Below are 23,048 nucleotides of genomic sequence, written 5' to 3' on the forward strand. Positions count from 1 at the left end.
AAATCAACTCAGGATTCCTCGTCCAAACATGCCCACTGCAGATTCCGTCCCCCCAAGCCCTGCATCCGCAGAATGTATTGGCCTCTCTTGCGCAACACTTGTCATTTTTACCATGTTGTTGTTTCCTGCGCTGTACATCGCTTACAAGCATGGAAAGACTGGCAAGATGTGCTGGCCAATTCTCGTTACGTTTTTCCTTTTCCGAATCATCTCTGACGCCTATTACTTGGCCGGCCGCGACAAGCCTGACGTACCCACGACAGTGGCTATGATGACCAGTTCTGCGTGCACTGCGACTTTATCTTTGACCATCATTGGCTTGATTTACGAAGCGTATGCACACCCGAATCGTTGTTGACGCAGGATATTTGTTCAAAGCTGACCTCAGCCAAGTTCGATCCTGCCTTTATCTCCATCCAAGCGATGGAGTAACAAAGCAGTTCTCGCTGGAATGCATTTTATCTACACTGTCGGGACCGTCATGGCCGCATACGGTGGAAGCCGTGACACGAAAAAAACGGCAGGGGTCCTAAACGATGGACTTAACAAGACTGGCAACGCCCTCATGTTCCTGGTCATCCTCAGTACTTTTCTCTGGCTATGGCCTGCCGGCGAGCACACCTTATATGCTCGTCAGGATGTCAACTACCACGCTTCCAAAGTGTTGATCATGGCGGCGGCACCGAGCACCGTGCTACAGTCGATCCGCCTGAACTACGACATAATCTACGCCTGTACGCAGATCCCCAGCCTACATCCGGCCACAGGAAGTTTTGCAATGAGATTCGTTACATTTTCTCTCCAACTGATTATCGTCACCATAGCTCTCGTTGCTGGCTGGTCAAGCAGAGATGCCGCAACGATCCGGGCTGCAGCACTTGAGTTGTACAGTACTTCCGGTTTGGTTTGAGATACAGATCTGCACACGAAGAAATCTGATCCCAGCATCTGGGAGCCTTTCTTTCCGAGGGAGATTCTAGCAAACATTGTGGGCTGAGGTAAACAGCGTCTCCATGCCGAAACCCGCCCGGGAGGATTGGTAAACATGTCAGGATGGAGTAGCGGTTAAATCGTTGGTCATGGCGTTGGGCGCTAGAAATAGCTAAGCAGATAGCTATCAATGCTACCATAGTTTAGATCAAGTTTCCCTCTTTGGAAACCTTGTCACGCAAAGTACCCCTGAGCTTGGAGACTGCGTGGTAGGGTATGCCCCAACAATACTTGGCCACAACTTAAACTCGATGCTTACCTAGTTACTTCCGTGTCCATAAGCTCTCAGCTCCAATAGCAGTTGCCATGTCGTTCGTTGTTATCGATGATTATAGTCCTCGCTTCACAAGAGGTTTTATGGCTTTAGCATTGGTGAAGTGTGCTGCGTTTCCAACAAATCATTAATGGCAACTTAAGTCTAGTAATAGTGTGGTTTAGTCCTAGCTTCTACATGAGAGTTAGGAATGGCATGTGAGGTTAGCTACTGGTTTCATTAGGGCATGTAGGGTAAGCTGTAGTGATACGAATATTATCGGCGTTTTCACTTGGCCGGTCTCTGTCACCTTTTGCTCAGACAGGAGATCATGCTTGCAGTCCTGCACTGTGATTTCCGTACTCTATCAGGCTTCATGTTTACTTGAGCGTAATGATGATATGTTATTACAGTGTATCATTGATGTGAATTCTTATAGGTAATTTGTTGCGTGACGGATTGCTGCCCCATCAATACCGTATCATCAATGACTGCCGGTAAAAGTTCCTCCCGATCCTTCCATGGTATGCTGATTAAACCGTGTAAAATCACTAAACATTACTTTATTAATGACGGTGTGAGATCTCTGCGTTGCTCCTGTCCACGACGCGCATCACGCATTATGTTTGTTTCCTACGTGTCGAGACAATAGCCCCCTTCATTGCATCCTCCAACAGAGAGAGGCCGCAATCCTCGTTTCTAGTTTCCACCCATAATCTGTATTGTAACGCCAAGACTCGATATCGCGTACTGATTCGCCTTTTCACTTGGAGAATCAATCTTCGGGCTTAGTTAACCCATCGAGAGCCGGGCTACAACTATAATAAAGAACAGATCTTCAACACGTCATAACATCATGACCCGATGTTAACACAGTGGCCTTTTTAAACTTCTGCAATAGTAGAAGAGTCATACCTAGCCTGTGACATTCGCTTTTCTCGTCGAGGCTCAGTCAGTCAGTTGGGGCCCTCGGAGACATCGATCACCTCTAAGGGACGCTCTTACCTTCCTGTTAGGATTGGGATATGATGTTATGAAGTGCTAATACTGTGTTGTTTGTTATCGTTGAAGCCCGGCCCTTGGCGGGAGAAGCGAGCCAAGAGATTGTCCTTACTCCCATGATATTACGGAGCAACCAACAGAGTTCTCAAAGATCTGGCTTGAGGGTTCTGTCAAGGATTCCTTTGATCAATGCTATATCCTCTAGACCAAAGGTGATCTTCGTGAGGGATCTACTCGATGACGGCGTGATCGAGTTCTTGCCCACGACGTACGGCGCCGACACGGCAGTAGTTTGGGCCGGATCCCGGGAAAGAGCATGGTCTAAGAAGCACTGCAAGCCTAATCAAAGAGTGAACAGTCAAGGCTAGAACAAGAGTTATTTCAGGGTGGGAGTGATGTGAATGATGCTGTGACTTGGGAGGCCCTGTGAACTACGCACACTTTAGAAGAACCGGTGTGATATTGATAACCTCAAGGGATGAGACTAAGACATGTGAGCTCATGTCTTTTGAGGGTCACGGATCCATGGCTAACTGTCCAGCGTTCTAAGATACAAAATAAGATCAAACACCCAATCAATGACAAGTAAGAAGACTTTCGTGCCGGCTGTCGCAATCATCCCGAGACAATAGTACAGTGCCAACTTTCCGCATAATGAAAGGGTTATGGACCTTAATGACAGCCGAATATCTTGCCGTAATCCATGCCCCCCACCATACCTTGGATCCAGGAGTGAAAGAGCGGCTCGCACACAGATCACAGTAGCTGGAAACCACTCCAGTAAAACAACTATCCCAACTGGACCAGCGATAGCGGCAAACAAAGCCAGGACCCACGTCGAGTTTGTGTCGGAAGTTGCTTCATCGGTTTGTTGTGGGATGACGCCCACGTCTTGGGCGGCGTCTTTGAAAGATAGGGCAACGGACGAGATGACCAGTAGTTCTACTGCCTCGCACACTATCAAGGTGCTAACATAGTAGCCCCAGGAAACTAAACGAACAGAGCGAACAGAGAAGACCAGGTTTCGCAGGGAGGAACGATTGCCTTGGACAATTGCCCACGTACGCAAGAGTTTCAATGGGGCACAAAACACGATGGCAATGATGGTTTTGGCGATATGTCCAAGATACCGACCGAGAAAGGTGGTCAGGACTTCTCGGAATACTTGTTCAACGACCCAGACAGAGAATGGCTTAAACGGAAATATGAATGCGGTGAAAAAGTTGGGTGAGTCGTTGGGGAGCTTATCGGACCCGGCTGAGTCTGCAAGAGCCGAGTTGCGGGCGATTGTGAGGATTGGGAAAAGGTAAAAGTAAGGATATGCAACCTGGATTTTCTGTCAATGTATGGTTCTCTGATGGCTCTCTGGCACATACCACAAACTGAACGGCATTCCTAGCATACAGCCAGAGGTCTAGAGCAGTTGCGGCCTGTGCAACCATTTCGGACGGTTTCGTGGATTTTGTGATACGTGATATGTATGAACCTGGATGGAATCAATACCCGTGGATCGGCATGGAGTGATATTTAAGTATTGTGTATCAGTGAAAAGCCGGCTTGAAGAGTGTTGGTCTTGAAGCCGGCGATTTCTAGATGCGGCATTCCATCTCCATCAGTGCAAAACAAACAAGGGTTCCATAACGTACCAAAGGCCCCCTAAATTAGCTCCCTTCTTACCTGTCACGAGCCTATTGGTGCGTTGGTAAGAATGCTCACCCTCGAAGGATTCATCTCGAACAGGCTGAACCGTGCGTAACTGCATCAATGTGGATAATTGCACCATTATGGTAAGCTCCGAGGTGTGAGGTATAGTGGGCACTTCATGGCTGCCTGATTTCGGATCCCATGGCGCACTAACTGCTGTAGTAGTTGTGATTTTCGTCGCCAGATCTTCATGCCGTGACTGCGGCTCTTAGCAATGTTCACCTTGAAAGGATGGTAATCTTTGAGCAAATTGGGCGTTCTTTTCAACAACAAAAAGAAGTTAGATGACAAGAATAGAATACATAAAATCAACGTCCAGTACACAGGTTCAGTTTAATACACAGACGCAGCGTTGAGTATACCACCCTCAGGGAAACCGCCAAAAGATATTCTGGTATACCTGCGTCAAGTGCTATACTATATTGAAGCCCCAGCTAGGCGTAAGCGCAAATCTGGCACCTTGCGATGCCTCCAGTTGACTTAGTATCAGGCCAGACACTCATACATGGGCACGTTTCTTGGCTCCTCTACTCGTTTACCATACGTCTAGATCAATGTATCACCCTGACTACTCACCTTTGACGGTGGTCAAAGGCTGTGTGGTACAAGCAATTCAAACGGCTTGGTAGCTAACGAGCAATGTATGTCACCTTTGGCATTGACATGGCTGTTATTGTAAGATCATGGTGTTTTACGATACTGTATTTTGATGCCGTCATGTATATAATTGTGGCTGCTGTTTTTGTAGCTTATGGCTTCTTGTCATCATTGCAGATAATAAAGAAGACAATGTTAATGGCAGAAATTATGTATGATTGCAATGCACCCGCTTCAGATGAAGTTTCGGTTGGTCCCTCACGCATGTGGAAGTGAGATAGATCACCAAACATGACACGCAGAGTTGGTAGCCCCAATGGCGTCTTCACAAGAAGACGTGGATCTAATATCAAAGCACAAGGCGATATACTGATTTCTTTTGTCACCAATGATGACTCTAAAAGAGGTCATCAAGCACAGCCGTAATAAATACAGTCATCAATACAGGGCAGCATCAAAACTCAATGCTCCTTGACGGGTAAGATGTGCTTTCCTTTCGACAACTATATACCTACAGCATCGCATCCAAACCTCCAAACAGAATATCTCACATACATCCTATCTTTGAATAGTGCTTAATATAGCGTAGAGCGGTCAAATGATGTATGATCATGTGAACTACATTCTTGCGCATTTATAAGTCCATTGAAAGCACGGAAACTTTCTAAGAAAGTCGGTGAATGAAGATTAGTTATCAGTAGAAGATATAAAACCCTAGCCCAGGCTCCTAAGGGCAGACGCTCCCGCCCCTTTTACTTGGTTTGTCCAGAAGCCGCAGAGCGGTCTGCAATTTGTACCATATCTAACCTCGGTATCTTGAAATATCCGGTGAGGACAAAGTAATTAATCACCCTTATGCTCCCGGAAAGTCCTCTGACTTGTAGTCAGGCTCTGTTGTATGAGAATTGTGACTAGCCTTTTAACTAAACAATCTCTCTGCATTGTGTTTCTACCTCATTAAGCTACACTCAGCCACTTGCAATAGACGAGGTCAGTATGCCGGTCCATGTCACAGAAGCTTGCAAGGGCCATATGATTTATTGATCAGATCACGAGTTAGTTATTTGAAGTAAAGGGTGAGTCCGTGGCAACTGGGTTTCCTGACTCAACCATTGCAATTGTAGCTGATGTCCCATCACCTGTTGTTGACTTTGTTCTCCATAGGGTTGGCGTGTCTCTGTAAAATGGACTGTATGTTCCTGAGGCCACATCAAGTCTCTGTTGACCAGTTGAGGTGAAGTGACGAGTTGCAGCCAATGTAGGAAGTGCCGGTGTGTCTGTGTAAAACGGTCCATATGTTCCAGAGGCTACATCTGGTTCCTCCAGGTCACCTGAGTTGTAACCACCTGTGGCCATTGTGGAAGGTGCCAGTGTATCAGTGAGAAGGGTGCCATATGTTCCCGAATCTATATCAAGTCCGTCATGGCTGTCTGAGTTGGGCGGCATGCGCCCTGTGTGAGACGTGTCGGTGAAGAAGTCTCTGCCCGTCCCCGTGGCCATCTCTGCGCCCTTTTTGTTGCCTAGGTTGGGTATATTTGTTTCTGAGGACGACGAAACAAGGGGTGTATTTGTGTAAAGGGGCTCGAATGTTCCTGACGCTACCCCATGGCCAACCTGACCATTTGAAGAAGGCGAGCCATCCAGCTCATCCACATGTATCCTCCTTGTGTAAAACGTCGTCTGGGTGTTTTCCCCGTCATTCTCCTCAACTATCATAACATTAGCAATGACTGATCGGGGGAGGGGATGCAACTTACGTGTAGGTAGGGAGGCCTGAGCTCGTGAGCGAACAGGAGCCAAATATGTCGACAAGTAAGTAAAGCACTGGACCCTGTGGCTCTCTTGGGTCAACTTGGCATCTTCGTTTTGCGAATTAGGGGTGGCGGCGTTGATGCCTCCAACCCAAGCAAGGGCCAAAACAAGCATCTTCATAATGACGATTCAACAAACAGAGAGGAGGACAGAAAACAAGGGTGGTATATAACGTACGAGCCTATGTTTTGACGTCTATAACACCCCCGGAGCCTCTCTGCTTTTTGGTCGGTCAGATTGCCGGTTTTTCTATGGCTTGAAGGGAGAATAAAAAAACCTGGTTTGGTGGGAACAGTCTAGTTTTACTGGGCAAGGCAGTATGAGACATTTTGCATGACTACGCCAATCACCTACAGCCATGTGAGAGCCTTGATCAGCTAGATTATGGCGATAGAATTTGGATTCAATATTAAGGCTTGGCAAGGAATGGTGATGCCTTATGTGGGACGGAAAATCCATTGAATTTTGAGACAGCACTAATCTCATAATCAGCTAGTCAACCACTCAATACACTCCTCTTGCATATGTAGGTACCCCTCGTTTAGAAAGGGATATGTCTTACATGACAAAGTGAAGGAACGCATTGTCTCTTCTCAAGAACAAACAAGTTCCTGCTCACTGTCCATCAGGGGAGTTGCACCCTCGCATAACAACATTTCAATGACTGTGCAGCGCCCACGAACAAAATTTACCTTTTCGCCCACCCCCACCCCACGATAGAGTGATACTTTGCCATCATTGCTCCAACAAAGGTCAACTATTCTGACATTCCATGAGCACGTTCGTGGCATGACATCCTAGGATGACCGGCTCTTCTCACCCCCTCGCTCGGGTCTTCTCAGCTCAGAACGCGAAGTATTACCCGGGCGCCAGAGCGACTATCAAGCCAACCTTCTGTTGCCTGTATGCAGTGAAGTAGGAGTCGAAGGGGTCATTTTAGGCTTTAACTATCACCAGCTAACAAGATAGTCAATTCCAATAGTGGTTGTCGTCCCTGGTTAGACGAAGCAGGGAGTACCATCATGAATCATTCCAAAACGGCCTATCAAGTGTTTCTCGTCGGTCTGGAAACTCTGAAGAGACAGTCGCAGTTCACATGTTGGTGGAAACAGGAAGGCCGCGTTGGGGATTACAGGAGTCTCATTCGCAAGTAAGCCATTGAGCTTCGTATAGACAGACCCCTAACAGGGAACCCATGTATAGATGCCATCACTGTCCGGCTTTGACCTGCCAAAAGCGTCCTGAAAAGAACCATCCAAGGCTCTACATCCATCATGACCCTTTCGTTCTCAGATATGGGCCGGCATTTAGCCTCTGGCCTTTTAGATCAAGCACGGGTATTCATCGACGTGACAGGTTATAACAATGCGACTCTATGGCTAGGTTCAAGCCTTCAAGCCGGAAGAAATCCGAGACTGCCTGAGATTATGGGAGTACTAGGTGGGCGGTTGCTGACAGAGGAGGCTCAGAGATCTGCTTGGCTCTCTGCAAATTGTCCAAAGTTCCAGCGGCTGCGGGAACACGCGTGACGCGTAACGCGCAACACGCAACGCGTAACAGCCTGGTGCGTGTGGCGGGTCTGTGCTCACGTGTTGACGTGATTTCTCTGAGTGACCAAATGGAAATAACACAGCCGCAACACAACTGAATATGTACAAGATTCGATGACACAATAACTAGGCAATAGTTATAGTTTATAACCGCCAAAAGAGGTCATGAATGACAATTACGATAAAACAATAAAAAACTCAACGGAGGGGGTCAGGTAAAACCGAAGGCTTCCTTAGGGTAGCTACCCACGTAAAATTTTACACTTCGCAAGGTAGATAGACAGATACGTGAGCTTACCACAACGCTGAACCAAATGCTGGTCAAAATCGATTTCAAGTTAAATTTTCATATAGGCGTAAAGCTTATAGTAAGTCAATAAAAAGTTTTCGAGTTCCTATTCATTTATCTCTCTAGAGAGCGAGTGCTCAATTCTTTTCAATGTTTCCATATTCATACGAAGCAAGACAACACTCATCTGTGACCATGACAACTAAAAATCTCAAACCTCATCTCAACACTATCAACAGCAAGCTATCCTCGGTTTCGAAACGTATTACCACACCTTTGATAACGTATTACAACCTTCAGCCACATGCGAATCTTATACCTGAGGGTCATTGGAATTCGGTCCGCATCGCAAGGGGGACGTTATCAGGGCCCCTGAAGAGTGCAGACTTATCCAAAACGGTCTAAGCCAAATGTAGTAATCATAAGCTCGGCTGTATGCCTAACTTACTGATAACATGGCCATGGGGCAGCACACTTCTCTTATCGGACGGTAACTGGTCCGCGCAGTGCGCCTGATAACTACAAATGATTGGAATTGCATCACACAGGAGGAGGTTGCAAGCTATTACTATGGACTTGAGCTCATGAAACATCCACTTAGCTGCTTGCTCTACCCGAACTGCGCCTCCATCTTTACACCATGACCGCGACTCACACTTTATCCGCCCATCTTTCAAAGGCATTGGTCTCATCATGGAACGAAAGCCGGTCTCCAAAACCTCTGTCACCTATGGCTGCATCACCCTCGACTGCACCATTGACATTCAAGACATCAACGCCTTTGGCAAAGGAAGAGAAGATCAAGAGTACCGCAATAATGGCATGGAACAAACCTTAGGCCCGAATACTGGCAGGCCATAGAAATCTCGTCTGGCATGGAGTTGGGGACAGACATTTTTAGTGGAGGGATTAGGTTCAAAAGATATAGGCTTAAAATGTCCATTTTTGTAACACGATATCGGCTCAGCAAATTGGCCTAAGCCGACGGGGCGACATACCCTTGCAAGCCTTGATTTCAGAGCTCTTGGTTTATTCTCCCACCGTCAAGGCAGGACGCACTGCGGTAGTGGCTACACTAACTCGCATCAGCTTTCCAAAGAGCCAACCAATAGGTCAGGATTGGGGCTTAACCAGGAGACTACGCCCTACTGGCTTAGGTCAATTTGCTGAGTCGATACGGTACCGTAGAGCTTCCTTTGACGGTGGCCTGTGGCCTACTACCTATACGTGTGAACAATGACTCCCGAACCGTTCCCGAGGCCTCAGCTCTCAGTCCCTTCTCCTCCATGTAACGAACACCTGCCAACTGTCTCAAGCTCACCCTCAGTCGACTTCCAACCCTCCTGGTCCTCCTTGTCCATTCTCACGAGGGACAGATCCATCAGCAACGCAACAGCAGACAGAGCCGCCCCAAACCACAATGCTGACCGGAATCCCAACACCTCGCTTGAGTGGCGCTTGGCCACGTTGGACTCGATTGTTCCCGCAAAGCCCAATCCTAAGCTATTGCCGTACAGATTGAGCGTTCCGATGAGGCTACCCGCCAGTCCTTGCTCCTTTTTGCTGACACTGTTGCTGGCAATGACCTGGGAGGCAACATAGACGAAGTCGGGACAGAAACTGCCGAACAAGGTAGAAGGGAAAACCTGGGCCCAGTATGATTGCTGTTCTGGCATGGTGGCCAGTAGAAGTGTCGCAGTTAGCGACGTGAGGCATCCGATGGCCAGAATCCATTGTGCCTCAAGTCGAGGGATCAGCCACGCAGCCAAGATCACAGCGAACGATGCCCCGAGTCCATATGGAATCCAGCCAACAGCGACTTCGAGGACAGACCACTCGCGGATTAGTTGCTGCCAAGCAACCATATACCAGAGTGTGATGCCCACTGCCATGTAAATGAATAGAACCACGACAGTAAGGGCCTTGAAGCTTTTCCCACGGAAGATAGAGGGAGGCATAATAGGTTCATCAGCCCATCTGCTTTCCCAGAAAAAGAAAAATACCATGAGGATCAAAGAAAGAATGAGCATGACGATGATATATGGAGTCTCCCATCCATCTGCCGGAGCTTGGCTTAAAACTTTGTTAGCATGATGCCACATGAGAGAGCAAGAGAGACGCAAAAAAGGAAAGAAAATTCTCACTTCCATGCTAGGGAGAACAGCAGGAGCCCTCCCAGACCGACAATGATGCCAACATAGTCGATTTTGCCACCTTTGTCGACAGGTGTCTCAGAAGGCAAAACGAGGACGAGCCCCCCGAAACAGGCGGCCCCGATGCAAGCACTAACGAGGCTTCAGCCAGGGCACATCGTTCGAAGATGTTCTTGCGACTTACACCGAAACAAAATGCCACTTCCATTCGGAATACCGAAGAAAAGCGCCCATCATCAGAGCCCCAATCCCGGCTCCGACCGGGGGAGATGCCGCGAATGTAGCCAGGGTAAAGTTACGCACCTTGCCAGGGGGAACCATAATTGTCAGAGTTGCCACGGCGTTGGGCATCAGAATACCACCGCCCACGCCTGTAAGAGCGCGGATGGCCACGAACGAGCTGTAAGTGGTGCAGAATGCGTTGACAACTGAAAAGGCGACAATGACGACGCCGCCAAGAATCAATAGCTTTTGGTGACCGTACACAGCCCCTAGGCGACCGCTGATGAGAACAAAGGCACTTTGCGTAAGGCTGAAGGCGAGGGGTCAGTTCCGGTAAGTAGTGTTGTCGGGCTATGAACGTACGAATAGGCTGCCGCCATCCAGTTTGCCTTTCCTGGGCCCACGGGCTGCCCCAGAATCTTGCTGAGCTCGAAACCACCCGCAACAGTCGAGAACATGGAGATAAACTGACATTCTGTCAATAAGAATTCGGAGCTAATCCGAAACCAAGTTGAACCCAACTTACTTGGGTCAAATTGCAGATTAGAATCAGAATCGTGATTAAATACCGCTTGGTTTTGCTTAGAGTGACCGTGGATTCGACCCGTAGCAACCCTGGTAGCTGCTCCAACGTTTCCGCAGTTTCTACCTGATTGATGACAGCAGAGGTATTCGCAGGCTGATTGGTTGGTCTCATTTTGACGTGTGTCCGATGGCGATGGTACCGTATGAGTGTGAGGTTTCTTAGGCGCCGTCATCTGACAACGCAGATCACCTCCTCTTTGAATAAACATTTCCCTGAGAAAGTCAATGGAAAAATGAAGGGGGCTTAGTAGAAGGGCGACATACGAAAACCAGTGTGTCGTGATCTGATCCGAATGGAGTTATGTTTAGCGAGCTTTGTATTACCCAATGCGGAAATCTGTCCCTAGGAAAGAACTGGCCCTTTAGGTAGTGCCTGGATGCATTCCTCGATCCGTGTCGGGACGTTGTGGGCTGCCTTTCCTAGTAACTAGACATCACCCGGTCATGATTCATAACAACGTCTTTTGCTGTTATGACTGATACCTCCTTTAGACACGTCATTAGCGACAAGAACAAGGCGCTGGCATCATATGTCACTTTCATAGGCTATATTGAAGTCGCCCTTTTCGGGTATAGCGACTCGCGAAACAACTCTTGAGGGCGAGCTCTCGAGCGGTGCAATGGTTGTTATCGGTGTTGGGCTTTGATGCCGTCATGTATAGATTACCTCTGCCCTTTCCCGTTGTGGCTGATGGCTTCTTGTCATCATTGTAGACTGATAATGGTTGTTATTGACGTCACTGGCTGTCTCCCGACCCTTCTCTTCTGGGACGTCGGTAGAGCCTGAGACGCATAAAATATCCAGTAAGAAAGCTAAGGGCAGCAAGATGGGTAGTGACTTTGACAAAAGTACCGGGAACTATCCTTTTCCCCAGAATCCCCCTGAGGGGAACCAGTCCTGCCTAACAGTACTAAGAAGTTGGATGTGCCTGAGCACTTTACAGGCCGCAGGGAATTTTATGTACATGGGAGGCCAGCCAAGTATCCAGAAATGTATAACCGCATTCTCAAATCTAATCTAATGTTAGGTCTCTGAGACCTTCTTGTCTTTTACATTACTTAGATTTAGTGGCTAGTGGGCGCTGGACGCTTCACACATCAGTCTTCAGTCACGCTGAGCGACTGATTCTTGTCGTATCCACTAGATACCGCGGCATTCTTTCCCTTCGATGCTTCTTCATCAGCTTCGAGATCCACAGTCAACCCAGTGATAACGTCATTGGTTTCCACCAAGCTCTCTTCGCTGAACGGCGGTTTGAAGAGTTTACGGCCCTCTGTTACCCATGCCAAACCCATGACGATGGAAAAGCCCCCCATGACCAAAACCGTGTAGTTCATGTTCAAGCTCGTCACAGGATGGGATTGCGGTAACTGTATGTCTTGTAAGTTCGCTGCCTCACTTCTTAGGAAAGCACTTACAGCTGAGACAATAACCACCAGGATGCTGTAACCAACCGAGATCACATAGATAGGCTTGGTGAAGACGCCGTAGTTCCAGTGGCTATTTGCTGGTAACAATTTCCCATCGGTCACCAGAAGGATGAGGGCGGGGAAGCCTAGCATTGCTGCATTAGCCAACATCCAGTTGTCAGATGACTCAAGGTGGTCCCGTACCAAAGCTGATGATCATACAAGTAGCCTGGGCTCCGACAAGTGCATTGAAGGCGGCATTTGAAAACAAATATCTAAGTTAAAGTAAGAACGAAGCCGAGATAGTGTCGCTGAGTGTTGAAGACTTACATGACTCCAACTAGAGCGACAATGAGCGATGGCAAATTGATGGACCATAAGGGGAGGTGTGATCCTGGACTTAACTCGGCAAGTCTGGTCTGTGTTAGCCAGATTCATGGCCAAGGAACCGAATGCACCGACTTTGTGTTCCAGATCAAGCCTCCATCTCTGGCAAAGGCGTAACCTTGTCGGCTCATAGTCACAGCGCTCCCGAGAGCTGAGGTGCCGTTGTTGATAAGTAGAGTAATGCAAAATACCATTGCAGCACCATCGCTCCCCGTCGCTAACCTGATTAGCTCCAAAACGGGTATTCTGGGCCTTTGGTAAGTAAAACTCTCATCTTGTAATTCCAGGCAAACACTCACCCTGTCTTGGTCTGCACAACCAGGTCCATGTCGGTGATGGAAAAGCCGAGAACTAGAATCCACACTACGCCGATGACAGCCTGTGATATGATGACAATGAGCATGACCCGTGGGAGGTGCCTCTTGGGCTGCGGAATCTCCTCTGCCAAGTGGGCAGGGCCGTCAAGACCCATCAGGGTTGAGAAGCTGCTGAATAAGCCAAGTAAAATGGCAAGCGAAGTAGAAGAGTATCTGGTCCTCCAATTAGAGATGCCTGGTAGCTGCTCTCGGATGTTTCAGACTTACCCGGTCGAATTATGCGTTTCGACAAAGACAAAGCTGGGGCTGGCTTTTGGCGCCTTGACCAGAAGTGCAATTGTGTAAGCAATGAATCCAAATGCCGTGACGTAGCCTTCATAGGTCAGCGCTCAGATGAAGAATAGACGAATACCGTGGTAACGTACAGCCGAGTATCTCCAAGGTCGGGATGCCCTTAAGACCCCACAGATTGATCAACCAACACGTGGCGACAATGGCCAAGTAGACGAGTAACAGCTGCCATCGCGTCGACACGTCAAAGTCAGGACGGCAGAGATTCACAAGCCCTAGAGTGAGATTGGCAACGATTGCACAGCAGCCGGCGTGTGTAAAGATCCAGCCGAGCCAGTTAAGCCAGCCAAGGGGGTAGGCTATCTGACGTCTATACTTGTCTGGCACTAGGAAGCACGCGTAGTGGTAGGCTCCGCCTGGGTTTTACAGCTCGTTAGTTATGTTCAGACTGCCCAAGCTGTCGCTGGACTGGCATACCGGCAGTAGAGAATCTTGAAGCACATTGTGCAAATGTGAGAATGATGCATATAACGGCCAAACAGGAGCCGATGCTAAGAATCAATCAGTCAGAAACCTGCTCAGAGTGACCGGATGCATAGTTGGGGAACGTACAACCCGTAAAGGATCGCCGGAATACCGCCTGCGGAGAGACCAAAGAAGATGATGAACGACATGCCGCCAAACACATTGAGGGTAAGCCATCCCAGACTTATGGCGCTCCAAAGTCCGAAAGAGTGGTGCAGACCCTCGGTCTCTTGTTTTTGAGAAGCCATGGCTAAGCTGTAGCGAGTATATCAAAAGGATTGACAGTGATGTTGGAAATTCTGAGTCCGTTATCCAGATTGCTAGACTTGTGCGACTTTCTTGCTTTTAAAATGGTCATGAGGCATCAATTTAGACAGAGTGGCATGGACCTAGATGATGATTGTGATAGGAGAGCGCAGCAACCGGCTCGCTCACTACAGGCCATGAATACAGGCATGGTGCCCTGGAAGGCGTCGAGACCAACCAAGAGATAACGGAAAAGAGTTGAGGGCTTAGGCGATAGGGTACTCGCCTTTATCATCCAGCGCGTAGATAAGAGATAACAAAAGTCATACTAAACTACGCAAAGAAGGAATGTTTAGCTAGGAAAAAAAGACTGAGTTTGGTATGGTCGGAATCTTTCTACGTTTGGGGTGTTGGAATCTTCTTTTCTAAACTTGTTCTTGGCTTCCAGTCGGCGATGGGAAGTTGGATGCATGGATGGAATCCTGGATCCGGCGCCCGCAGCAGAGACAACTTTCACGGCTACCAAGTTGATGATCCTAGTGACATGCTTGAAGTAGTAGAAGTTAGCATTCAAGCAAATCAACACATCTCCAATGTTTCATGTTAGAGTAGGTCGTACCTAGCACCAGTGCGATGAAGCCAACGAGCATCGATGTTGCCACTATCTCGTATCTTATCAACGAGCCGCTGATTACTTCAGCCCCATTCTGATTTGCCGACGGACAATGCCGCCGACCAAGCGGATGTCCTTCCCCGCAAGCCCACGCTTCACTCACATACTGTACACTCGGCTGCCACTGTAACTAGCATCGTTGAAAGATACCCCTAGAAATCATGGGAGCAAAACGCTCCAGAAGTGGTTCGTAATATAATCTGATCCCTGACCCCCTATCGATCCAAGACTGATACCTCCTCCTCCTAGGTTGCTGGACATGCCGCGAACGCCATCAGAAATGTGATGAGACGAAGCCGGCATGCTTGAATTGCCGCATACGAGGTGCTGAATGTGGAGGCTACGGAATACGCCTCGCAGAGTTCACTGTACGCGGCGACGGCCAAATGGTGTCCAAGGTGACTAGAGGAGGCCGTCGTCAATCAAAGGACCGAGGCCGCAATCCGAATAAGAGACCAAAGCATCGAGGGTCAGATGCCGGTGAAGTTGAATGTACGTCAAAGGCGACGGAAGACATCAATCACCAAGGCACGCCGATCAATCATGACTCAGTTCCATCGAGTAGCCTTGGGGTTGACTCGACCAATCCGTCCGCTAACCCCAAGGCAAACTTGGAGTCGAACCTAGGAGTGGCCAGAGAAGAGGATTTGACCCAGATTTCCGATCACATCTCAACTCCTAGCCATCACTCCATCACGAATCTCTCTCCAGAACGCAGTGATGAAAGTCAGATTAATTCCGAAACACAAGTGTCAACTGCTGGTGTTCACGAAGTCATACAAGACGCCGAAGATACTTGGCGGAGCCAAGATGACCTGGACACGTATGATGATGTAGTCTTGCAGTTTTGTGGCGATGTAGCCCACATACCATCCCTTGACCTTGGGTCCGTCATCGGGTCGTTGGCTGTGCATGCTGATCCAGTGGACTACTTCATTGATGACCCTGCACTTGACTTTGGCTTGGATCCTGCAGAAGATGACCAAGAAAGAGGGGAGCTAGGGTTAAATGATGTCGCAGAGCCACAGGCGGCCGACCGAATATTGTCTCGATTCAGCGGCAGCTCGTCTCTGCCGCCCACGCCAAGTGACCCTTTCGAACAATATTTATTCTGCCATTGTAAGAAAGACACTTTCCTGATCATCAAAGAACGAGACTAACAAGTTGGCTGCAAGACATGGAAAACTTATCCATGTGTCTCTACCCTATCAGACCAGATCTCAATCCATACCGCGAGATATACGGGGCCCTCGCCGCTCGATCGTCTCCGCTTCGAAGCACGATAATGTTCGCTTCAGCTTTCCATCTAGCAAACCTGGGAAGGTTGCCCAAGTTTGCAATTCAGCCATACCGCAAAGCCATGAGAGAAGCGTTTCGAAAGGCCCTGGCCGCGGAAACTGACATTGAGGGACTCGCCGCTACGGCCCTGCTGTCGGTGGTCTTTGACGTATGAAAAGCGCAACGCGCACCCGCCAATCCCTATCTATTCTGTTCAATGTCTAACATGAACAGGTCATTGGGACTGGCCTGGATGCTTGGAGCTCGAAGCTCGTCGGTTGCAGACGACTGCTGGAGAGTGCCATTCTCAGGTCAAATGGGACCATGGGTGCTTCCCTACAATGCATGGTCGTGCAGTACAACTGGGCTGCCGTTATGAGCCGCACACTCCTTCGGGACGTCAAGCCTAAGGATGTAATCGACGAGCTGAGCACCGTTGTTCGTGGTGAGTGCCTCCGTAATCCAGCGATTCTTCCAAGCACTCATGCTGACTTGCACGTCTCAGCGTCTGATCTCCAGCTGGCCGATGATGAACGTACCCAGGGGGCCAAGAGTCAATCCCTCTGGTGGCACAACCTCCCTGACCATACCATGCACTTGATGCTCCGCGAGGCAACAGATCTCGCCAGCCAAATTCATCATCTGAAGGTGTCCTGCAGCCCAGTAGACGATATCTTGCAGCTCATGCCTCAAGCTGGGGACCTCGTGGAGCGATTGAGGAACTGGGATCCAGATGTGTCCATGGTAGATCTCGAGTTCGTGGATTCCGTCGAACACTTCAACGCCATCTGGCAACAGGGCATGCTCTGTTTCGTCTACCATGAGATCTACGCGCTCAAGTCCGAGGACATGCGTATACAAAGATGCGTAGATGCCGCCATTGAGCCACTGAAGAAGCTCTCTTGGCTGCAAGCTTGTCTTTTCCCCCTATTCATGCTCTTAGTGCATGCCCAGACACACGAGGCGCGGTCGGTGGCGGAAAATGCGCTTAACAAGATGCATTCGTCACTGGCATTCCAAACACCGTTTTCAATGCTACTCTCCCTTAAGAACATTTGGGAGTTTTCCGACGCACATGGGGCTGGCAACTCCAAGTGGAGGGATTTGGTTAAGAACCTGTCAATCGAACTGAACATATTGCTATGATTTGATTCATCAAGGTTGGAATACACGTCAGGTAGAGGGTTTGGCAGTGAAAGCAGGAAGGGCCAGATTCGATATCAATTGGCAGATACAACAATCACATTCAATCAACATAACTATCGAGTAGTATAGAAAACGTTGGGTCATTCGTAAGGCGGTACTTGTGAGAAAGCTCATATGGTGTCTTTGAAGCTGATTTTTGTGTCATCCGCGCACATCTAAGTAACCTTGACGATTTGCTTTCCACCAATGTCGCCGTATCCGAAGGGATCACTTTTGCTTCCGAGCAGCGTGATGGGATCCTTCATGTCCACGTGGCCGCAGTTGGGATGACTGACTGAATATCCGAGAAGGGCCTGAACCTCGGGATCGTAAGTCTTGATGGTGTCATGTTCGATGGCCAGATATTGGTTTTCATCAGCTCTGAGGGAGCCACGAGTCATGTGGCACGAGTAGATGATTCGTCGCTCGGGGGGGTTTGTCTTGTTCTCCCCTGCACCGTGCCAGATGCTACCAATGATAAAGACAGCATCCCCCTTACTCATTTCGCAGGTCGAGCAGAGGGACCTATCGGCAGGGCCTTTTATAGCAGCTTCGGGCCATTTGTGAGATCCAACAATGACTTGGGTCGCGCCATTCACAAAATTGGTGTCCTGTGGTTCACGTGGTCAGTCTGTTTTTCAAGGCGAGAGTCGAGACTGTGGTGATTCTTACCACTCCTGCAACTAAAAGTCCAAGCAATGAGCTTTCACCACTGCCCTCGAGATGATCAAAGTGCTGTGCCATATCATCTCGGTGAAGTTGCTGGGCGGTTGAGGGAGAGCCGCGATTGAAGGCTTCAGAAACAGCCAAGACGGGGTTCGAGACGCAAGTGTATCTATTTCCGTCGCGGTACACGTTTCTGGGTAGATATGTCTTAGTTAAACCGCTCCTAATGACGAGAAAACCGGTAAAGCCTTACGACTCCTCTTTTAGAAGGGCTTTGGCAACCTCCCTGAAGGTTGGGTGGTTGATGGCCTTGTGAGAAAAGGTTGGTGATTTCCCTGCAAAGCCGCTGGAAGTGTGTCAGTTAATGGTATTCGTACTTATGAATCAGTGATTAGGTACCTCAACGGGGGGTCGCCAGCGTCAAAGAGCTTGCCCTGGTAGGTTCCAAGCTTTCCCCAGTAGGGTTCAGCTTCCTCATGAATCTTGTCGATGGTCTCTGGGCTGAGAAAATTCTTGATGATAATTCCGCCGTCCCTTTTGATGACTTCCACAATATCCTGGACCGGTACTGAGGCGTCAAGCTCGACAACCTCGGGATTGTGGGCTTGGTGAGGAGGGTTGGGCATCTTGTGGGTTGCGATTGAGGTAAATAAGAAGATGATCTATAAGATTGGGATGGGAGTTTCCTGCATAGTTCAAGGCTATTACTACTCAATGGAATCAAGATGGCTATTTATCCATATTTTTCGTTTACCAGAGTCTACCTCGGCCAGGTTGATAACATCATTCTTGGTTTAGTGTGGATGCGATGGGTGTTACGAAGTCTAAGCCCAAAACATCACTGATAGCCTCGGAACCAGGGACCCGAATTAGTTGGGTTTACCGCGTGTATCGGCTCCAACAAGACACTGATAGACACAATGTTTGATAACCAGCATATTAGCGACCGATGTTGATCAGCAAGATAAATATAGCGTCGCTTGACAAGATTGCATAGTCCAACCATCCGGTCCGTTGATCCTTAACTCACATCTGCGTTTACAAACACAACACAACGAGCTTCTACTGCATTTCCTTGACTATTCCTTGATATATTCGTCTTCTCGGCCGAACCATGTCTCTAGTTAAGCACTTCAGTGCCAACGCCAGCGCCAGCGACGTCTTCCAGCATCTGAAGGCCGACGGCGTTGTCGTGATCGAGGGCGCAGCAACTCGTCAAAGTATCGACGCTATCTTGGCCGAAATTGGCCAAACATCTGGTGGCGATACCTTTGGCCTCGCCGCCAAGAGCTCCACCTTTGCTCGAGACCTTCTCATGAACCCTTTGTACCTTGATATTGCGGACCGCGTCCTCACGGATACCTGCATCATCTACTATGAGAAAGAGAGGACTGTGTCCACGTCGACCCCTCAGGTCTCTCAGACATCCATCATCACGGCTGAGCCGGGTTCTACACCATGGGGGCTTCGCAGACAAGACCAATGCCACCACATCATCCATCCTGCCAAACGCGAGGCCGACGTGGGTATTCTATACGCAGCCACCGACGTGACGACTGAGAATGGAGCCATTCGTGTGGTTGTAGGCTCAAACCACTGGACTAACGATCGCGATCCTCTCCCGGAAGACGAGACTCTGGTGGAGCTTCGAAAGGGCGATGCCATCATATGGTAAGTAAAATCCCTTGTAACCTCCCTATTACTCCTGCCAGGCAAGGAAGCTGACTGGGTTATCGTTAGCTTGGGGTCAGTCTACTACGGACAGGCGCCCAATAGAACAGACAAGACAAGCGTTGTGCTCAGCTCATTCTCCACGCCTGGCTATCGCCGTCAGGAAGAGAACCAGTACCTTGCTGTTCCGTGGGAGGTGGCAGAAAAGTATCCTACTGAGGTGCAGAGGTTTCTTGGTTACTCTGTTAGCCGTCCTTATGGAGGAGCCGTGGAGCACATGGAACCTTTGGATTTCCTCAAGGTCAAGGGTGACTGGAAAAAGTACATTCCAGTGGACCTCATCTAGTGTTGGTTGATGGTCTCTAGCACGGGGGCCGAATTGATATGGGGTTTAAGGTTGCAAATAGTATCACATTGAGCACAGTGAGTAAAAGTGGTTCATGGGTCTAAGAAAACAGCGCGACACAGACTGTAAATGCGTGCCACTCAGATGCACGATCAGGTTCAATTGGCAATAGCTTTAAATATTATAATTAGAGTAACGTTTGACGCGACCTTACTAGTTAAATCTTGAAACTCTTAATATAAAAGTATACCTAAAATAATAAATTAGTTATATAATTAAATTTTATCTCTTTATTATTAATCTAGAATAGATAATTAAGGAACTAGAATAGAGTATATTAACTAACTTTATTATACTAAAGTTATTTTATTTCTTTTAATAAAAGTCTTTAGCTAGCCTAATAACTAGTTTTAGCTAGCTAGATAACCCACGTTCTAACTAATAATTAACTACTGTTTAGCCTCCTTAACCTCTCTCTTTATAACCCTAATATAACTAGCCTTTTATAGCGCAATATAAAGATTACGCAACGCCTTCGCCTTAGTATACATAACCTCCCTATATAGCTTATATAAATTAGTAACTTATAGCTATTATTACCCTTAATCCTAACCCTAATCCTCCTCTTGCCTTTATCTCTAATAAGCTGCCTAGTAATATTAATATTACTAATAATAATAAAACTAGCTTACTACCTTATTAATATAATATTAAGGCATTATATATTAAGTTAGGGCAAAGGCATATTAAGCTACTTTAGGCTATTAAGTAATTTCTTATATATAAAAAAAGAGATAAAGGCTATAAAGCCTTACTTTTATTATTACTTTCTTAGGCCTTAATTAGAGGACTTTTAGGCTCTTTTAAGAATTATATTTTTATTACTATTTATTAATTAATTATTTTTATTATTTTATTTTATATTTATTTTATAAGAAAATATATAAGATTTCTCTTTTAAAAAGATTTAAAAGAAATTATATAATAATTTTTCTTTTTTAGCTATATAGTTTAATATATTTTATTTCTTTAATAAAAAATCTCTTATAAAGCCTAGGCTTAAGAAGAGGTAAGCTATACCTATAATAATAATAATATTATTATTATCTTAGCCTTAGAAGCTATTAATAATTAAGGCTTTAAGTATAATAACTAAAGGTAAATATTAAGCTTTCTTATATATCTTAATAATAGCCTTAATATTAATTATAAATAATATTAATATAATAAGCTTAGCTAAATTAATATCCTTAGCTTAAGAGAATTTAAATAATAATTTTAAAATAATTTAATTTAATTAAGATATTTCTTTAAATTATTTATAAAATTAATATAAATATAAAAATTCTTATAATAATAATAAAAAAGAGATAAATAATTAAGAGCTAAGGCTTTTATATCTAGGGTTTTATCTTAGATAAAAGCTATAAGGGCCTTATTAATAGTAAATTATAAGAGATTAATTTAAGAGCTTATAATATATTTAATAAGTATATTAGTATATATCTTAATAATTATAAGGTTAAAAAGGCTCTTAGTTATATATAATTAGGTCTTAAGGTAATAAATAAGTATACCTAAGGGTTATAAGAACTTAAGAGCTAAGATCTTATTAATATAAGAGAGATAATAATAAAAATTACTAAGTATACTTTTTTCTAGGCTTATAAAAATAATTAATTAAAATTATTTAAAATCCTTATTAAGGAAATAAAAGAAAAAGGTATTACCTTAGATAAAGATAAGATTAATTATTATTAGACTTTATTCTACCTAAAAAGGGGATTAAAATATCTTAGTTAAAATCTCAATAGGTTTAATAATAAAGGCTCTATACCTAAAGCCTAAGCTTAATAGGCTTAAATTAATAAGGTTTATCTATATAATTATTAATGCCTTTAATAATAGCTCTATTCGCAATAAGTAGATTATATCTTAATTAGCTAAAGAGGTTAAAATCCTCTTCCTATAATAGCTCTCCCCTCTATTATTAACCTTCTAATTATCTTTGCGATTCTTAATTACTTAAAGAAATATAAATCTTAAAGGATTATACTTTTATTATCCTCGTAAGAGGAGGTTTAACTATAACTAATTAATTAACTAATTAATAACTAGCTAATTAATAAATAATATAAAAAACGATTATAATAATTGCCTTTTATAGAGACCTTCAATTAAATAATTAGATTAATATAGCTAATACTTATTAATAAGCCTTCTTATATAATTAAGATAACCTTATTAAACTGGTCTATAAGCTTTATAAGAGTATAAAAAATATCTATAATAGGCTTTAAGAGGTAATATTATATAAAGCTATTTAGAGTATTATAGTAAATATACGGCTGATTAAACTAAAGGAGTAAGTAAAACTTATAATCTTTAGCTATAACCTTTTTCTTCTTTTACTTAGCCTCTTTTTACTTAGTTATAATATAGATAATTAATTTAATTTTATTAAGTAAGAGCTTTCTTTATTAAATACCCTTAAATAAAAGCTAGAGAAAGGTAAGTAATTAACCTAGAAGGAAGGTATATTCCTTATAGGCTTAAAAATTATTAGTAAGATATATCTATATAATATATAGCTTATAATTCTTATTATTAATATTAATACCTTTTATAATACTAAATAAGAAGATTAAAAAAGTCTCATAGCTAGCTAGGATCTAGCTATATAGCTATAGGCGTAATTATATTAAGAAATAGAGGTTATTAAGGTTATTAGCGTTATAGGTTTACTTAGAGGGATTAATTCTTAGAGTTAGCGGCAGAGTTCTATAAACCTAAAAAGTATTAGCGCCGGGGCTTAGCGCTAGACTTAGCGGTAGATAGAAATCTATAGGTTTAATTAATTAAACTTATCTAATTAAATATATAATATATAAATATT

The 23,048-nt window shown here is 45.6% G+C and overlaps 8 protein-coding genes across 8 annotated transcripts; 3 read left to right on the forward strand and 5 right to left on the reverse strand.

Moving 5' to 3' along the window:
• Positions 1 to 28: 28 nt before the first annotated feature.
• NECHADRAFT_54481 (uncharacterized protein) lies at positions 29 to 910 on the forward strand (the record flags this gene model as incomplete). Its single annotated transcript, XM_003039628.1, has 2 exons — positions 29 to 333; positions 394 to 910. 2 exons carry the CDS (start codon positions 29 to 31, stop codon positions 908 to 910), a joined length of 822 nt encoding a protein of 273 aa, XP_003039674.1.
• A 1,480-nt stretch (positions 911 to 2,390) lies between these two features.
• Positions 2,391 to 3,687, reverse strand: NECHADRAFT_88039 (uncharacterized protein; the record flags this gene model as incomplete). Its single annotated transcript, XM_003039635.1, has 6 exons — positions 2,391 to 2,584; positions 2,685 to 2,729; positions 2,780 to 2,790; positions 2,965 to 3,202; positions 3,311 to 3,572; positions 3,622 to 3,687. 6 exons carry the CDS (start codon positions 3,685 to 3,687, stop codon positions 2,391 to 2,393), a joined length of 816 nt encoding a protein of 271 aa, XP_003039681.1.
• Positions 3,688 to 5,602: 1,915 nt separating this feature from the next.
• NECHADRAFT_88040 (uncharacterized protein) lies at positions 5,603 to 6,478 on the reverse strand (the record flags this gene model as incomplete). Its single annotated transcript, XM_003039636.1, has 2 exons — positions 5,603 to 6,255; positions 6,304 to 6,478. 2 exons carry the CDS (start codon positions 6,476 to 6,478, stop codon positions 5,603 to 5,605), a joined length of 828 nt encoding a protein of 275 aa, XP_003039682.1.
• A 2,981-nt stretch (positions 6,479 to 9,459) lies between these two features.
• Positions 9,460 to 11,269, reverse strand: NECHADRAFT_54479 (uncharacterized protein; the record flags this gene model as incomplete). The annotated part of the gene is made up of 5 exons (XM_003039637.1): positions 9,460 to 10,270; positions 10,342 to 10,482; positions 10,535 to 10,882; positions 10,936 to 11,039; positions 11,099 to 11,269. 5 exons carry the CDS (start codon positions 11,267 to 11,269, stop codon positions 9,460 to 9,462), a joined length of 1,575 nt encoding a protein of 524 aa, XP_003039683.1.
• A 986-nt stretch (positions 11,270 to 12,255) lies between these two features.
• On the reverse strand, positions 12,256 to 13,979 carry NECHADRAFT_54482 (uncharacterized protein; the record flags this gene model as incomplete). Its single annotated transcript, XM_003039638.1, has 8 exons — positions 12,256 to 12,528; positions 12,577 to 12,713; positions 12,772 to 12,842; positions 12,898 to 12,981; positions 13,030 to 13,200; positions 13,254 to 13,484; positions 13,539 to 13,644; positions 13,697 to 13,979. Coding segments are annotated over 8 exons (1,356 nt in total), but the record flags the coding sequence as incomplete, so codon positions are not given.
• Positions 13,980 to 15,167: 1,188 nt separating this feature from the next.
• On the forward strand, positions 15,168 to 17,572 carry NECHADRAFT_102190 (uncharacterized protein; the record flags this gene model as incomplete). The annotated part of the gene is made up of 5 exons (XM_003039629.1): positions 15,168 to 15,192; positions 15,256 to 16,125; positions 16,224 to 16,453; positions 16,519 to 16,729; positions 16,790 to 17,572. 5 exons carry the CDS (start codon positions 15,168 to 15,170, stop codon positions 17,428 to 17,430), a joined length of 1,977 nt encoding a protein of 658 aa, XP_003039675.1. The 3' UTR covers positions 17,431 to 17,572.
• A 73-nt stretch (positions 17,573 to 17,645) lies between these two features.
• NECHADRAFT_54493 (uncharacterized protein) lies at positions 17,646 to 18,761 on the reverse strand (the record flags this gene model as incomplete). The annotated part of the gene is made up of 4 exons (XM_003039639.1): positions 17,646 to 18,080; positions 18,142 to 18,328; positions 18,389 to 18,481; positions 18,535 to 18,761. 4 exons carry the CDS (start codon positions 18,759 to 18,761, stop codon positions 17,646 to 17,648), a joined length of 942 nt encoding a protein of 313 aa, XP_003039685.1.
• Positions 18,762 to 19,249: 488 nt separating this feature from the next.
• Positions 19,250 to 20,152, forward strand: NECHADRAFT_88045 (uncharacterized protein; the record flags this gene model as incomplete). Its single annotated transcript, XM_003039630.1, has 2 exons — positions 19,250 to 19,806; positions 19,876 to 20,152. 2 exons carry the CDS (start codon positions 19,250 to 19,252, stop codon positions 20,150 to 20,152), a joined length of 834 nt encoding a protein of 277 aa, XP_003039676.1.
• Positions 20,153 to 23,048: the final 2,896 nt, after the last annotated feature.

This window comes from Fusarium vanettenii (genome assembly GCF_000151355.1).
Source record: "Fusarium vanettenii 77-13-4 chromosome 13 genomic scaffold NECHAsca_85_chr13_3_0, whole genome shotgun sequence".
Lineage (NCBI taxonomy): Eukaryota > Fungi > Ascomycota > Sordariomycetes > Hypocreales > Nectriaceae > Fusarium > Fusarium vanettenii.